The sequence below is a fragment of the Spinacia oleracea genome, chromosome 5, assembly GCF_020520425.1.
Source record: "Spinacia oleracea cultivar Varoflay chromosome 5, BTI_SOV_V1, whole genome shotgun sequence".
NCBI classification, from domain to species: Eukaryota; Viridiplantae; Streptophyta; class Magnoliopsida; order Caryophyllales; family Amaranthaceae; genus Spinacia; species Spinacia oleracea.
In genome coordinates this window covers 2,040,778-2,058,078 of record NC_079491.1, presented here as the reverse complement: position 1 = coordinate 2,058,078, position 17,301 = coordinate 2,040,778, and the positions used below count along the sequence as shown (strand labels likewise).

At 33.7% G+C, this 17,301-nt stretch overlaps 3 protein-coding genes across 7 annotated transcripts; 1 reads left to right on the top strand and 2 right to left on the bottom strand.

Annotated features, from left to right (window-relative positions):
- Positions 1-654: 654 nt before the first annotated feature.
- Positions 655-3,495, top strand: LOC110784362 (dehydrodolichyl diphosphate synthase CPT3-like). 2 transcript variants are annotated; one of them, XM_056829248.1, is made up of 4 exons: positions 655-865; positions 1,189-1,274; positions 1,670-1,771; positions 2,471-3,495. In XM_056829248.1, the coding sequence occupies exons 3-4, from the start codon at positions 1,749-1,751 to the stop codon at positions 3,303-3,305; spliced, it is 858 nt and encodes a 285-aa protein (XP_056685226.1). In that variant the 5' UTR covers positions 655-865; positions 1,189-1,274; positions 1,670-1,748; the 3' UTR covers positions 3,306-3,495. The 2 variants fall into 2 exon arrangements, with proteins under 2 accessions (XP_056685226.1, XP_021844503.1); XM_021988811.2 differs by lacking the exon at positions 1,670-1,771 and having other exon boundaries at positions 657-865.
- A 1,065-nt stretch (positions 3,496-4,560) lies between these two features.
- Positions 4,561-13,891, bottom strand: LOC110782432 (uncharacterized). Of its 4 annotated transcripts, none has more exons than XR_008921513.1 (8): positions 13,391-13,891; positions 13,115-13,177; positions 12,945-13,019; positions 11,865-12,398; positions 8,755-8,825; positions 7,309-7,374; positions 6,857-6,926; positions 4,561-4,911 (listed from the first exon to the last, which is right to left on the bottom strand). XR_008921513.1 is itself a non-coding variant. In XM_021986587.2 (4 exons), exons 1-4 carry the CDS (start codon positions 13,769-13,771, stop codon positions 11,868-11,870), a joined length of 1,050 nt encoding a protein of 349 aa, XP_021842279.1. In that variant the 5' UTR covers positions 13,772-13,890; the 3' UTR covers positions 11,542-11,867. The 4 variants fall into 4 exon arrangements, 1 of the variants encoding a protein (XP_021842279.1); XR_008921514.1 differs by having other exon boundaries at positions 6,834-6,926; positions 7,309-7,371; XR_008921512.1 differs by having other exon boundaries at positions 7,309-7,371.
- A 2,607-nt stretch (positions 13,892-16,498) lies between these two features.
- LOC110782062 (pectinesterase inhibitor 11-like) lies at positions 16,499-17,119 on the bottom strand. The gene has a single exon (XM_021986132.1). The coding sequence runs from the start codon at positions 17,117-17,119 to the stop codon at positions 16,499-16,501; it is 621 nt and encodes a 206-aa protein (XP_021841824.1).
- Between the last annotated feature and the right edge of the window lie 182 nt (positions 17,120-17,301).

The following is a 17,301-nucleotide window of genomic DNA, read 5'->3' as shown; positions in this document are numbered from 1 at the left end:
TTGTTTTATTTTAGGTTCGAATTGCAATCAATGACTACATTGTTTGCAAAAGGTTAAGGAGCTCAATCCCTTGCAAAGTACGTTGCAATCTGAAGTTTCAAACTTTTTATTCATTTTCTAAAGAAAAAAATACAAACAAAAAATAAAAGGTCTTGCGCGCATAATGTGTACAGTAAATTTACTGACCGGGGCAACTTTTGATATGTTTTGATTATCTTTGTAACACAATGAAATGAATTATGCATCAATCTTCAAAAGAGACTATTCTTCAACTTAAAAAGAATAATACGGAATATTCCGTAATAAATAGAAATGATATATGAGTATAATTTTGTTGGTTTCGCATCGCACCCGCCACAGTTAGGACGGGAATTTATGAATATGACTTAAACGGGTAGTGAGTGGTGTGTCCATATGGGTATCCCCGATGCGAGCTCCAGCCTCTACGAAGCAACAACATCATGTTTGCCACATCTCTTTTCTCAAACTTGACCTGATTAACTATAATCCGACCCGAAAAAGGGCGGATTTGAATTCCCTAAAATATGCATTTTTAAACCAAAATTCGAGTCCGACCCAAAAACTTCGGTTGGAACCGCACCAATTTGGATTTGGGCATAATTTTTGGATTAAAGCCCGACCCGACCCGAATTTTAACCACTTCCCATCTCAAACCCATTAACAGTATTTTCTCTCTCGTCATTCACCACCTTCGATTCAACCTCCCATTTGATCTCCCTCATCTCAAATTGACTCTTCAAATCAACAAACCCAGTCAATAATACCAACATTGGACTCATCACCTTCCTCTATTCGTCCCGCATTCATCAACCTTTTGTTGCTCAGACAGAACTCGAGCGTCTAGGTAAATGATACGACACTCCTTTATTTATGCTTAACTCTTTGATTAATACTTAATTACCCGCAATTTAGTGTTCAGATTTAGTTGCATAATTTATAAAATTTCGATTGGATTAGTTATTGATTTAGTTGATTAATTATAGAAATTCGATTGAATACTACTAATTGTTAGACTGAACTTATGATGCAACATGTTGAATTCGAGAGTACTGTAGCATTTTGAATCTTGCACTTTAGCTTAAATTATCGATATTTCTAGGATCATCATTACCTTCAGTTTTTCAGTTTTTCAATTTTCTAATTTCAGATTTTTTTTATATATTTTAGTATCCAAATCGGTATCCGAATTCCTGAAGAATTAAGAGTTGGGAAATACTACATAAGTGAAGATCAGGAAAAGTTGACAGGGAAAGGTTAGTCTGTTTGTTATTGGATTGAACTCTCTAGTTGTTGGTGTTATTGGCAATTTGGCAGTGATGTTGTTATACCACTATAATTCGATCAATATGTTTCGTGTTGGCAATCGATTCTGACCTTTTACTTCTTAAAACATGATTTTTCTTCTTGATTGAGTTATTGATTGGGTTGAATGAACTCTTAATGTGGTGAATTGTGGGTTGATTTAGAGTCCATGTAGACATTCTTTGATTAGGAGAAGTTATTGACTAATTACAACATCATATGTGCTAACCTGGTTACAAAATTTATACAAGAATAATTTACATATATTCTACTCCGGAGTATCACTTACGTTGATCATCCTGTTTAGTATGCGGGAATTATATGTACTATTTGTATAATTATGCAGGTGTGCGAAGTAAATGAATATCAGAAATGTTCCACTCTGATCATATGTGTAGGCTGGCGGCTGTGTTAAGGTTGTTTGGATGTGGACTGTTGTAGTAAAAAGGTTTGTTGGTGTGTGTAACTTAGTGTGCGGGTGTTATTGCTTCTTAGTCGTTCAGTCTATTTAAGTAATGTAATGATATGGGAGGATGAAGTTGAGAAAATTTTCTTAAAAATTGGATGCAGTCATGCAGTAATGAATGAAGGGGAAAATTGAGGGGGGGAAGTTGTAGTTTTCACGGAGTATAAACAAATGCTTGCAAAATGGTGTTATTGGGATATTATTTCAACAATAATGTTTGTTGAACTTGTCATCAATACCCATCAAGCTGACGAAGGTGAATTGAAGTTCGGGCTAGCTCATACTTAAAAGTGAATTCGATGTTTTGAATCTTCCGTAAAACCCCGTGAAAAGGGGGAAAATGATTAACCTCCACCTTATGATCTAGATGACATGGATTTAGTGTGGATATAATATATTCCAAGAAAACCTAATCAACCAAGTAAGCATGATTTTCCTCAAAGACCATCTGGAAAAAAAGAGGCATTATTTTTCAAAACATGACACTTGACAAGAACAATTGTCATGATTTTTGAATGCTTTTTAAGGCTTTTGCTTGAAATGTACTTTATGACTTCGTCTAACTTTCTTTATTCTATGAATATGGTGCTAAATGCTAACCTAATTCTGTGATCATCAATCTATTCTTGTTAATGACTGTTCCCCATGTTAAGAAGTTCATATTATTATGATATATTGCAGAACTCAAATATTTGGTTTGATGGGGAACAAAGAAAACCAGAACTTGTTAACAAGTTATAACTTGGGCAATATTGCACGGAGATTATTATTCGGTATTCTTTCAATGGGACCAATCCCCGATCATATAGCTTTCATTATGGATGGAAACCGAAGATATTCCAAGAAAAACAAATTAGAGGAAGGAACAGGCCATAACTTAGGGTTTACTGCTCTAACATCCATGCTTAAGTACTGTTATGAACTCGAGGTGAAATATATAACTGTTTACGCCTTTAGTATTGATAATTTCAAAAGACGCCCCGAGGAAGTTAAGTCTTTAATGGAGCTTATACGGGAGAAAATAGAAAGCTTGATTAAAGAGGATAGCATTGTTAACCAACATGGGGTTAGAGTTTACTTTGTTGGGGATTTAAAGCTACTAGATGACTCAGTAAGGTTAGCTGCTGAGAAGGCTATGGAAGTTACTGCTGGTAATTCCAAAGCCGTGCTGTCAATTTGTATCGCGTACACTTCTACGAATGAGATTGTGAATGCTGTTGAACAATCTTGTGTAGAAAAATGGGATGAACTTGATAGTTCAACCAAAAACTCGATAAGTGTGATGGATGTTGAGAAGCATATGTATATGAGAGTTGCTCCGAATCCTGATATAGTGGTACGGACTTCTGGTGAAAACCGGTTGAGTAATTTTCTTCTGTGGCAGAGTGCAAACTCCATTCTGTATAACCCGGCTGCGCTTTGGCCTGAGATTGGTCTTCGGCATTTAGTTTGGGCGGTCCTGAACTTTCAAAGAAATCAAGCTTGTTTGGAAACGAAAAAGAAGCAACAACACTGATGTTTACGATGTACTTTGTAGTTGATGTGATGATAAGATTAGGAGCTAATTTTGTGAACTACATGAAGATAATTTGTTGTATACAAACCAGTTTACAAATTCCATAATTTTGTAGGTTATCTAGAATAATTGTTACTGCAATTTTACTGTTTATGAGTCTAGTAAGAGGTTGAGTAAGTTTTATGTACCATTTCTTTACCACCCATAAGTTTGGAGTTGTGATACATGCATGTTTTTTTTTCTTTTGTTTTTATGTAAGGAAAAAAAATAAAGTTATAGGGTCAATCAAACTCATCCTTTCAGATGATAAGGGAGAGTGAAGGATCTAAAGACCAAACCGTCGATTTAGAGGTCTTGGCCTAGTGATACAGGCTAAGGGATTACGTATGATAGGTATCAGGTTCGAATCCCCCTTCTTATTTTCATATTTATATTTGCGATATTTTTTCGTACACAAAACGGAGTTGTACAAGTCTAACTATATTATACCTTAAAAATGGTGTGCAATGTGGCAAAGTGTTTGATCCATTTGTATTGAACATGAGGTTTAACTTTCAGACTTGCTCCCCTATATTTTTTGTCCAAGACTCGCCACTAATTACATCTCTGTAAGTCTATATATCGAAATTACCATATTGAATGGTGGCCATAACCCTTGTATTTTTTTGTCCAAAACTCGCCACTAATTGCATCTCTGTAAGTCTATATATTGAAATTACCATATTGAATAGTGGCCATAAGAGAAATATTAGAGTCTAGAGCGCAAAATCAAGTGTCCGATCTCGCTCATTTACGTACTGGTGATACACCGAAGAACTCTTCATGTGGCGGCGGTCAACCAGTCATAGCACGGATCAAGTTTGTCAATCACTTCCTCCGTTTCTTTTTAGTTGGAACACTTTGATTTTCACTCTTGCCCATACATAACTCAGAATTTATATTAAAAAAAAAAAATCATAGATCACCAAAAGTAAATAAATAAATTATGTGAATAGTGCAAAAAACAATTTGTTACAACTATTTTAAAACGGAGGAAATACTCAGCTAGCATAGAGCCATAACCACAAGTGTAACTCTTGCAGCAGAAGTCTACCTTACTAAGAGGATCCTCATAATCACCACCCACCCTAATTTTCTCGAACAATCGTCGTGCTGCCGTCGCCGTTTAATTCTGGCCCAGCCCGGCCCGAACCCAGCCCGTTGAACAGGTCTAGTTTAAAGTATGAATATAGCAGACATAATAATAGATAAATACTATACTAATAGTGATTATAATATACTGATCATACTAATCATACCAAGGATCATGTTACACGACATATAGTGATCTGATGTTATACTATATTATGCTCATATAAAGCAGCAAATTCACAACTCGATCTTGATGTGTTGTTACAGAACAAACATGTTGGGTTTGATGTTAAATTCCCTTTTCACCAAAGAGCTGCACAAAATATAACCAAACATTTGACACCTTCATTTCCAGTAGCATTCTTTAGAGGTTTCCTGCATTCTAACTCTTGCCAATTTGTGAATTTACTGTCTTGTCTAAGTAGAGCACCCATCTTGTTCTGTTTGCACATGTTGCATTCATGCATATTGTAGGCTACAACAAAACTAGACCAAATTAGTTTAAACTAATCATGATTAGCAACAGTATTTGGCAAACATATTAAAAAACAAGCAAGCCAAACATAAACTTTTCTTAACACAACGGTCATAAAAAATAAGACACACCCTAGGGCCTCGTTCGGTATCGTGTTTTGTTTCCAGTTTTCAGTTTTTGGAAAAACTAAAAAACAAAATATACAAACCACAAAAAGTAGTTTTCTGTTTTTTGTTGTCAATTTTCAAAATCAATATGATTACTATATGTATGACTATTTTTAAAGTTAACGATCCAATCTAAATCACATGACTTTTAAAACCAAAAAAACTAAAAATTGAAAACCGGCAGTGATAACAAACGAGCCCCTAGTTTTTTTATGAATGAACCCCAGATTCAAAAGGAGATAGAAAGGGTGACATAAGGAGATGTCTAATCAAAGATGAGCAAAGCTTCCCATTGGCATTTCCTACATGAAATTGTAGCCACAAAAACCCTAGAAAGAGTTGGAAGTTACTAAACATAACCTTTCTTTAGTTTACAAGAACTTAATCCCGATATCTAGTCGTGATTCGAAACACATCATAGTACCATAGGAACACATCGAAAAACCCTAGAAAGAGTTGAAGTTACAAAACATAACCTTTCTTTAGTTTACAAGAACTTGATCCCAATATTTAATCGTGATTCGAAACACATCATAGTACCATAGGAACACATCGAAAAACCCTAGAAAGAGTTGAAGTTACAAAACATAACCTTTCTTTAGTTTACAAGAACTTGATCCCAATATTTAATCGTGATTCGAAACACATCATAGTACCATAGGAACACATCGAAAAACCCTAGAAAGAGTTGAAGTTACAAAACATAACCTTTCTTTAGTTTACAAGAACTTGATCCCAATATTTAATCGTGATTCGAAACACATCATAGTACCATAGGAACACATCGAAAAACCCTAGAAAGAGTTGAAGTTACAAAACATAACCTTTCTTTAGTTTACAAGAACTTGATCCCAATATTTAATCGTGATTCGAAACACATCATAGTACCATAGGAACACATCGAAAAACCCTAGAAAGAGTTGAAGTTACAAAACATAACCTTTCTTTAGTTTACAAGAACTTGATCCCAATATTTAATCGTGATTCGAAACACATCATAGTACCATAGGAACACATCGAAAAACCCTAGAAAGAGTTGAAGTTACAAAACATAACCTTTCTTTAGTTTACAAGAACTTGATCCCAATATTTAATCGTGATTCGAAACACATCATAGTACCATAGGAACACATCGAAAAACCCTAGAAAGAGTTGAAGTTACAAAACATAACCTTTCTTTAGTTTACAAGAACTTGATCCCAATATTTAATCGTGATTCGAAACACATCATAGTACCATAGGAACACATCGAAAAACCCTAGAAAGAGTTGAAGTTACAAAACATAACCTTTCTTTAGTTTACAAGAACTTGATCCCAATATTTAATCGTGATTCGAAACACATCATAGTACCATAGGAACACATCGAAAAACCCTAGAAAGAGTTGAAGTTACAAAACATAACATTTCTTTAGTTTACAAGAACTTGATCCCAATATTTAATCGTGATTCGAAACACATCATAGTACCATAGGAACACATCGATACACGTTTTATAAACTCTCTCCTTGCAAGGAATTTCTGTGACTTTGCAATAGTCATTGTGATAAAGAGTCCACCATCATTTTCCTCATCTTGTCTCACCACTCCACTAAAATGAAAACATGAAAAATCCAACTTATAATCTTATTCCTATTCTAGAATATGTGACAAATTTTTTGTTAATCTAATCGAAGCTTGCACATTTCCACACTTGAACATTTTATAAGTTAAAGAATAATCAATATCAAGAGAAATTAACTCAATAAGGATATACCAAGAAGATAGAAATTGCCTCACATTGCCAACATAATTGAACGGGAATCAACCTCCTCCTTTTCAGCTCGAGTCGGATTAGCACCGGTTGATTCTTCATGTAAAAAAAATATAAAATTATTAAATAAGATTCAAAACTTTCACCAATCTATACTAATATATTAAAAGGCGTTTGTGAAAACGTATATGTGTCACGTAGACTCCCTACATCGAACCTCATGGATTAAAAGTTTCACTTCCTACCATCTCAACTAGCTACAATGTTTGTCATATTTTCACATATAAATGTAAAATACAATCTTTTAAAATTGGGCACATTTTTCGAAAACGTAAACCCGACTAAAAGTAAAACCCGGAGCAACGCCCGGGCCACGCACTAGTTTCATTTTAAAAGATCACCAATATCTTACGGTGGAAGAAAATATACAGATGCTTTTCAAGTAACACAAAAGAGAATTCAATGTGTGCAAAATTACCTTCCTGTTTTCCGTCGCCTCAACGGCACAACCACTCCAAACTGCAGACATCAATCGTAGCAACTACTGCCAGGACATTGGATATTGAATATGATTAGTTTGCCGTACATAAAAAAAAACAGCGAATTTCCAAAAGATTTACAATTATACACAGAAAATAATAAACTCATGCTAATTTAAAGCTCCAAAAGTGGCTTATAGTATTTCTTTCTCTCTGCAAGATCGCACGCATCACACTGACAGTTAGGCTTTTCCTGCCTGTCAGTACACGACCTGTTCAATGGGCCGGGTTATGGAGGGGCTGGATACGGGCGTGTCCTGGGCCTCCAGCCCATTGAACAGGTCTAGTCAGTACGCTACTTCATGAGATAAGAACGTGCAACGGTTCAATAGTTCTAACTTCCAAGAAGCCTAGGGCCTAGGCGTCAAAATTTCTTAGTTGAGTGTAACAAATATTCAAGGGACTCTATATAAGAAAAAATTAAAGATTAATCTTTTTTTTACAAGGGCGGGGATGAGAATCGACCCCAGGATCACCTGGAATCCGGATGGAAGCTCTAACCAACTGAGCTATGACCATCACTCTCAGTAAAGATTAATCTCTAAAGAGGTCTACATAAATGTATATATTGGAGTTTATATATATAAGGAAGCACCACTAAAATCTTTATGAACCTTCCTAGTCAAGTGAATAGTGATCATAATTCATAAAAATCAGGATCAAGACCAATGTAGAATAAAGACTCAAGAGAAGTTGAGATCATTACGCCTAGCCAATACTCGTTCAATAAAATTGAAAAACTTATCCTTAACTTGATTGTAGTTATCAGTGTTGTTCTTAATGCACAATCGTTAATGAACAATCAGTTTGATCTTTTCCTAAACCATATTGTTGGGTGTTAAAATGGGCCCACCATTTTAACCCAAAAGCCAATAAAACCCACTCAAGCCCAATATCACTTACAAAGCCTCAAAGGCCCAACAAGGCACTATATATACCCCTCAAGGGGCAAGGTAAAGGAGGTCATTCTCTAACCCTAGAGAAGCCACCCTACTCTCTCTCTCCCCTAAACACCTCATTTTATACATCAATTGTACTGACTTGAGCGTCGGAGGCTCCGCCTCGGGGACCCCCCTTGGCACGGAGTTCATCTTGCAGGCACCGTACGTGACCGGAACTCAAGATATCAAGGACGCTCCTTCCATCGTTTCAACCCCGGAACACATATAATTACCTAATCCGTGTGGAATTCCAATTCCTAGCCTACTATTATATATATAAAAAAATAAAAAAATAAAAGCATAAAAAGCTTCAATTTTTCCATATCAATGTCAAATAATCGAATTTCAAGTCCCCAATTTAATTCAGATAAATTATTGAACAACAAGATAAGAAAAAGATTGCAATTTTGAGGTAACCAAAATAATGAAATATAGTACAGTTACCTCAAGGATGAAGCCCATGATCGGCACTGAAATGCAACCCAATGGATTTACAACCACTTCTCTAAAATCACCTGTTGAAATTAAATTACCCCACAAAAAAGTTCAATTGCAACCCACTAAAAATCAGCAAAAGAAATTTAAGCTCATAAAGAACGCTTGAACATATTATTTCCAAATATATTGCTAAATTTGATTTAAACATCAGACCCAATTAGTAATCCCCTGCAATTATTAGACCCAATTTTCACAATCGCTAACTGCTGTACCCGGGTACAGCCAGCTCTGGCTGTACCCCCTAAAAACGACACGCTCATATTGTTTGTTCATTCTTGTCGACTGTTTGTTCTTTTTTATTGTACTGTTTGTTCATTCTTATTGTACTGTTTGTTCTTTCTTGTTGTACTGTTTGTTCTTTCATGTTGTTTTTTAAATTCATCATCAAATTTTCATAATTGTCGTATTTTTTGTTCTTTCTTCTGGAATTTTATGTTCTTTTTTATATTGTTTGTTCTTTCTTGTTTATTTGTTTGTTTATAATAATCATATGGTTAATGTTCATAATTAAACTCTTCATTAATCTTTTATTCTTTCTTTTTGTATTGTTTGTTCTTTGAATTTTATGTTCTTTTTTATATTGTTTGTTCTTTCTTGTTTATTTGTTTGTTTATAATAATCATATGGTACGTTAATGTTCATAATTAAACTCTTCATTAATCTTTTACTCTTTCTTCTTGTATTGTTTGTTCTTTCTTGTTGTACTGTTTGTTCTTTCTTGTTGTTTTTTAAATTCATTCATCAAACTTATTGTTGTATTGTTTGTTCTTTCATGTTGGCTTTAAAATTCATCATAAAATTGTTCATAATTGTTGTATTGTTTTTTTTTTTCTGGAATTTTATGTTCTTTTTTATATTGTTTGTTCTTTTTTGTTGAATTATTTATTTTTTCTTGTTTATTTGTTTGTTCACAATAAATATATGGTTAATGTTCATAATGAAATTTTTCACTTCATTGGTCTTTTATGTTTTTACAAGCGCCTATATTGTTTATTTCCAAATAAATAAATAAATGTTCATTTTCAAAATAGTAAATGTTCATTCCAAATAAATAAATAAATGTTCAATTCCGAAATAGTAAATGTTCATTTCCGAAATAGTAAATGTTCATTTTTGTAGTTTATTTCCAAATAAATAAATAAATGTTCATTTCCAAAATAGTAAATGTTCATTCCAAATAAATAAATAAATGTTCATTTCCGAAATAGTAAATGTTCATTTTTGTACCAGTATTTTTTCTTTCTTGTTGTATTGTTTGTTCTTTCATGTTGACTTTAAAATTCATCATAAAATTGTTCATAATTTTAGTATTGGCTGTTCTTTTTTCTGGAATTTTATGTTCTTTTTTATATTGTTTGTTCTTTTTTGTTGAATTATTTGTCCTTTCTTGTTTATTTGTTTGTTCATAATAAATATATGGTTAATGTTCATAATGAAATTGTTCACTTCATTGGCCTTTTATGTTTTTACAAGCGTCTATATTGTTTATTTCCCAATAAATAAATAAATAAATGTTCATTTCCAAAATAGTAAATGTTCATTCCAAATAAATAAATAAATGTTCATTTCCGAAATAGTAAATGTTCATTTTTGTAGTTTATTTCCAAATAAATAAATAAATGTTCATTTCCAAAATAGTAAATGTTCATTCCAAATAAATAAATAAATGTTCATTTTCGAAATATTAAATGTTCATTTTTATACCAGTATATTAATGTTCATTTTAAACAACACAAAACGACATCGTTTTGGATGGGGGTACAGCCAGCTTTGACTGTACCCGGGTATAGCCAAAAATTTGCGCAATTTTCATCACCAACTTTTTAAGTAGAATTGGTCCACACTAAATTTATTGTGGACTATGCCTTAAAATAAAGTCAACAACTTATTCCTAGTTTATTTTGGCATTTTATTAGGATTATTATGAAAAAGAATATCAAACTAGTGTCGTCGATACAAGTTGTGCTTAAATAATGTGATTTTAAGTCACAATTCGCTTTTAAAAACATAAGGTTAATATGTTTCAAAAAATGGTTACTACTCCCTCCGTCCCTTAATACTTGCACCGTTTTGACTAGGCACGCTTGCCGATGCACAATTTTGACCACCAATATATTTAACTACATATTATAAAAATTTATAAAAATATTAATACTTTGAAAATATTAAATATATATAAAGGTGAAGCCAACACTATATTATACTCCCTCCGTATTTTTTTAAGAGATACACTTGGCCGTGCACGGGTATTAAGAAAATAATTGAATGAAATAAAATAATAAAACAAGTGGGGTTGGATAGATATTTTAATAATTAAATATGTGGGGACCATGTCATTTTGGTGGGTGGAGGTTGGGTTTATGAAAATATTTGTTTAATAGGATGGTGGGTGATAGGGTATATTAGATGTATTATTTAATTAGATGGTGGGGTTGATAAGTTACTAAAAATGGCAAGTGTATCTCTTAAATAAATACGGCCGGAAAAGACAAGTGTATCTCTTAAAAAAATACGGAGGGAGTATACTAACATTTGTTTTCATACACTAGAAATAAAATAGGGTCAAAGTGAATTATGTGAATAGTACAAAAAGTCAAAACGGTGCGAGTATTAAGGGACAAAGGGAATATGTCTTAAAAAATAGTTATTATATGAAAAAAAAAAAAAAAAAAAGGGGGCTAGAGAAAATTATTGATTTTGGATCCACACTAATATTATTGTGGATCAAATCCATACAAGAATAATCCAATTTTCATTCAGGTTTAGAACAAAAATATCTATACACTTTTTCATCTTGCAAGAGACGATTTTTAAATAAACGTGTCAGTTTGAGCAACAGGAAAAACAACTACATCCATCCTAACTCACTTTAATCTTATTCTAATTCTAATTTATCCTCTTCACTAATTTCCGCTTCTTATTTCTCCAATTTACACTTTAATTATCCCTTATTATTAATCTAGTAGTTAACCAATAAAGGCAATAATACAAAAATAATCATATTATTAATTTCATTTTACTCGTATAGAATTAGTTAATTAGGGGTGTAACCTAACCCGTTATTTTCCGACACGTGGCCTTTTCCCCTTCTGAAAACTAAGCCTTCTTTGTCTAGCCGCCGCTGCTGCTGCTATCCTGTCAACCTCATACGCTTGCATGCTTAGATCAAATACATACCGTTGATTATCACTCATCACGAATTGATGGGGATTCAACGGTAGATGATGAGGGAGCATTGAAGGAATAGATGCAACCGTATACACTGAATCATTGACTGTTGATGATGGTTGACCATGATGATAAATAATCAACGGCTTTTGTTGATGATGATAATGTTGTTGTTGATGATATTGTGTAATCAACGGTATTTGATGGTGGTACTCTGTAAGTGTTTGTGGATGCGCATGTATCTGATTATTACTACCACCGTTTTGCTGATCGTTTTGCTGATGATGAGAACTCAACGGTGGTTGATGGTGGTACACTTTAGATGAAGATGGAACCGCGTATACTTGATCATTGACTGCTACTGCAGAAGTTGTTGGTGTTTGGTGTTGGTTTTCTATTGCAGTACTTGTCACCATAACTACCTGTAACAAATTTCAATCCAAAAAAAAATTTAAAAATCAAAATATTAACTGAGGTGAGTCAAAACCTGATCAAAAGGCGGGTCGGGCCGGGTTCGGGTCAAGAGGGATTAAAAATCTGTCCATTATGTCGGGCGGGTCAAGGTTAGGGTTAATTTTGTGTGCCCAAAACCTGCTATTTATTGCTAACATTAACGGGCTTTCTGGGCCAGGCCAAATACTTAACTAAAAAAGTTGTTTTGGGTTACCAGAGCCGCAAACTTTTTTTAAAAAGTCTGGGGCGGGCCCAAAATCGGGCCGAAATCATCTGCCCAAAACCCCTCATTTTGGGTCGGGTCAGCGGGCCGGGCCATGATGATCAACTGGTGAGAGAAGATAAATTTTTAATTTCAAAATATTAACTGAGGTGAGAGAAGATAAACTTTTAATTTCAAAGAAGGAAAAAAAAGGATAATGTTTGAGATAATAATCAAATCAAATACAATTCATAGTATTCAAAAAAAACTTGACTCTAATACTCAAATTTAACTCGAAAAATAAACAATTTACCGCTTGTTTTCTTCTCTTCAACTCCAAATTTTCAGCCATCTGTGAATTGTAATACTCCCTCACCTTTTCGATTGACTGAATATGGCAATAATATAATTCATTAATGGTGAAATCAAAAGCAGAATTAAATTCACTAGAAAATTAATTGGAAAAAAAAAAAAAAAACTCACTTCTATGAGCTGCCGTTGAGTTTGCATTCTGTCCTTTACAGATTCTTCCAATTGTTTCTTCCTCTTCAAAAATCAAAAATCAAAAATTATGAACTAATTAAATTAAGATTTTAAATAAAACAGAACATTTTTAATTAAAAGACAAGAGAACTTTCACAGATTCTTCCAATTGTTTCTTCCTCTTCAAAAATCAAAAATTATGAACTAATTAAATTAAGTTTTTAAATAAAACAGAACATTATTAATAAAAAGACGAGAGAAGATAGAAAAATATACCGAATTCAATCCAGGAGGTTTTTTGTTCGAGAGTTTGTTGGACTTGCAATCAGACTCACTGGGAGAGTAAGAAAGAGGAGTATTAGGACTAGAAGCTTCAACTTTAGACGGTGTCGCCGCATTAATTTTCCGGCCGGAATACGGCGGAGGCGACGCCGCATTAATTTTCCGACGTGAACGCGGTGGCGAATACGGCGGAGGCGAAACAAGTGCAGTTCTTCTCCTCTTAGAACCCCAATCGTACGGAAATCGACAATTCAAAAGAGAGTCCGTCATCAAATACGGCAACTCAAGCAAGATATTCGCCACATCAAATTCATTCTCAACATCAACTACAACTAACTTGCTAATTTCGTTAGCATTAGTACTGTTAATCGCCATTGTTAAATTGCTCGTGTGATTTGAAGAAGATGAAGAGTTTAGACGGAGTATTTTTATTTATTTTAGGAGGAGAGAGAAAAGTGAGGGAGGAAGGAAGAGAGAGAGTTTATAATAGGAATCCAGGGAGTAATTGTGGGAGTGCCACGTGTATATAATGTAGAGATGGGGGAGGTGAGAGGTGCTCCTACTTCTAGGGTTTAAGATTTTCAACTTAGTACTCGATTGGACCGGTCGCCGGTTCGGAGTCGGAGAAAAAAAAATAAAAAATAAAAAATAAAGTTAAAAATTTAGGTGAGCTGGTAAATATGGTGAAGTCAAATGGAGATCTATCTTGTTTAATAAGGAAATATTACCAATATCTTTTTTTTTCTTCGCTTTCCATAATTATATTAAGGCTTTTTTATAAGGAAATATTACTCCCAATATTCCATTTTTTCTATTAGCGCGCCATCCCCCAAATTAGTAAAATTATGATTAATATAATTAGTGAAATTAATTAATTTTAGTGTTTTAATATTGATTAAAGATCAACCAACTTGAGTTGTACGGAGTATATGGTTTTTCAGCTTCTCCCCTCTCTCCCTCTTTTCTCTTTCTTTTTAGGGTTTATAAAAATTAGGATTTTTTAGGGCGGAAATAGCCAATTTTCTTCGGAAATTTGATTATTTTCGCCCCTTCTCTTTCAATTCTGTTGTGTTTTTGCGTTACATCTCAATAAAACTACATAGTTTAAGTGTAGTAAGTACGTACCCCTATGGTGGGTTTGTTTGTTTCAGTTTAGTAATTACCCCTATGGTGGGTTTGTTTCTAGTTAAGTTTTGTGTGTTTAGTTTAGTTCAGGTTGTTTCTTTGGTAAAGATTTATGCGGGATCGAAGAGGATGTCAATCTTTCGACTACAATCAGACGGAAATCATATTTGTCACGGCTATAACAGATCTATATATAGACCCCCTCGTCAATGAAGGCTGTAATCACAGCGATATAAAATAGGGTATACAGAATGTTTGATATACTACGATCGTAGCTATGGTGAAAGGAAGTTTTTATTTGATTCGATTGTTATGTATTTGTTAGATTTAAATCTTTATGTAGATGTCGTATGACTTTTTATCAATGAATTAATTTGTTTATAAAAAAAAAAGATTAAAGATCAATCTATATATATTAAAAGGCGTTAATAACAAAGTATACGTGTCACATGTCACCCTATTTTAGCACTAGAACCACGCCATGTCACATAAACGAGCTTTTAACAAACGAGTCTTAAGAAACAAGAAAGATGAAATTTAAACGATCATATTAATAAAAGAAATATTATTTTAAAAAGTTATAAAACATAAACTTAAGGGTTTTGACCTTTAAGAATTTTAATATATCCTTGATTGAAGAAATACGAATAGTAAACATATATGGTTTTGGAAGTTTGGGTAGTATACTAGTATATAGTTGATTTCCTAACTTAATTTTAGCATAATTATATGGATAATATCATCAATATATAGTATGTTAATATTTTATTACATTTAATATAGATATATTTTTAAAAAGTTAATATAAACGAGCTTGAACGAGTTTATAATCGAACGAGCTTGGAAAAGAACATGAACGAGTTGTTCGCGAAACACTAGGTTGTTCGAACTAGTATTATTTATTAAACGAGCTTAATTTTTTTGTTCAAGCTCGTTTATTTACCAATAAACAAGCTTTGACCGAGCTTGTTCACGAGCGTATCGGCTCGTTGATATCCCTAATGTTTTACTCACATTATTAATTTTTATAATAATAATAATATATATATAAACCAAATTCTATATCACACACAAACATCGCGTGCATAAGCACTAGTGTTACTTAGCAAAGCCTTCAACTTCCTTTCTTCATACTTATTTGCAAGATTAGCTTACCGAGTTACAATATTACTAGAGTTATAAAAAATAAAAACCTTACCCAATATATCTAATTCTAAATAGAAGGGTTCTTTAGGGGTGGATTTCCTTTATCCTTTTTGCCAAAGTTGAATTATATTAGTAGGGTCGTTTCTTTTCACTTCTTATTCATAAGAGATGCATATGGAACAATTTGTGCACAGATTGCGAGATTTATTTTATCATTGTAGATGTCATATGACTGATTATTAATGATATTATTCTTCCCCGTCAAAAAAATAAATAATAAATAAAAACTCTTCTGAAACCTAAAAACACAACCAACATTCCTAACTAGCTAGGAAGTACTTCATCCGCTTCAAGATAGTTGAAACACTTTTTTTTTTGCATTATTCGCGTGGGGTCCTTGTTAAATTCGTCTTAATGTATATTTTGTGAAAATTAATTTTTATAATTGTTACTTATCGGTAATTAAGTATGTTAATTAGTCAAAATATGCATTGACAAACGTGAAAAGCGGAAGTATATATTATCTGATGCCATATCACATAGCCACATACATAATAGCCATATAAAAGGAGTGCACCAATGGAGTTACACATTCAAAATGCAGCCCACTGACATAGTTGAAATTGAAGAGAAACAAACAATAATAAAAACATATTCTTTATTCATTAAAAGTATTCCCTTAACATCAACTAATCCAAACTATTAAGTAACTAAAAACAAAGAATTTAAACTAATATTATATATTAAACTTATACTACGTATTAAACTAATTACTAATTAATTATGTATAGGATTAATATATATATTATATATATATATATATAGATAAGTTTAAAATTGCATGCGATGAATGAGATCAACAGCGTTTGTAGCAAGCTCAACAAGTGGTTCCAAAACATCCTCAACTCTGATTAACAACACATCTCTAGCATTTACAACATGCATATTATTCACGCACGTGTTAGCAGCATCAACCACATTGCTCACGTGCTCCTCCATGCTAACCCTCTTGGCTTGCTTATCACTCTTACTTCCACCACCCAAGTGTTGGGTTTCTTCCAACGCTTGGTTCAACCCGAGGACCGAGTCCATGACCATCGTGGTGCATTCGTTCAAGGCGGCGACTTCGTGGGCCCGGAGCTTGGGTTTTTTGGATTGGTTTTGGAGTTTGCTGGCGGCGGTTTGGACACCGGATATGGTGGCCATGATGGCGAGACGGGCGGCTTTTTTCGGGTGGAGGTTGATGCGGGCCGCGTTAGGGAGGAGGGTGTCTAAACATAGGCTAATGTAGGTTGCGTCGTCACAGGTTTTTCTTACGAAAGATGTAGCACGTGACTCACCTGCTGGTGCTACAGCAGGTGAATTACCTGTGACAGGTGCTGGTGCAGAAGAAGCTGCTGAGACGACGAGGACGGCGAGAGCGAAAAGAGAGAAGGAGAGTAGACGAGCCATTGTAATTGGCTTATAGGGTTTATCAATGGAAGATCTAGCTTTACTTTTAGATTGATGGATGGTGAGACTAAGAACTAGCATGGACTATATTTATATAGGATGCTCGAAGTCATATGGCAGTCAAATAGGACTCTAGGAGAATTACATTCTCTATTAGATTCAAATTGTAATTAAGTCGCCTA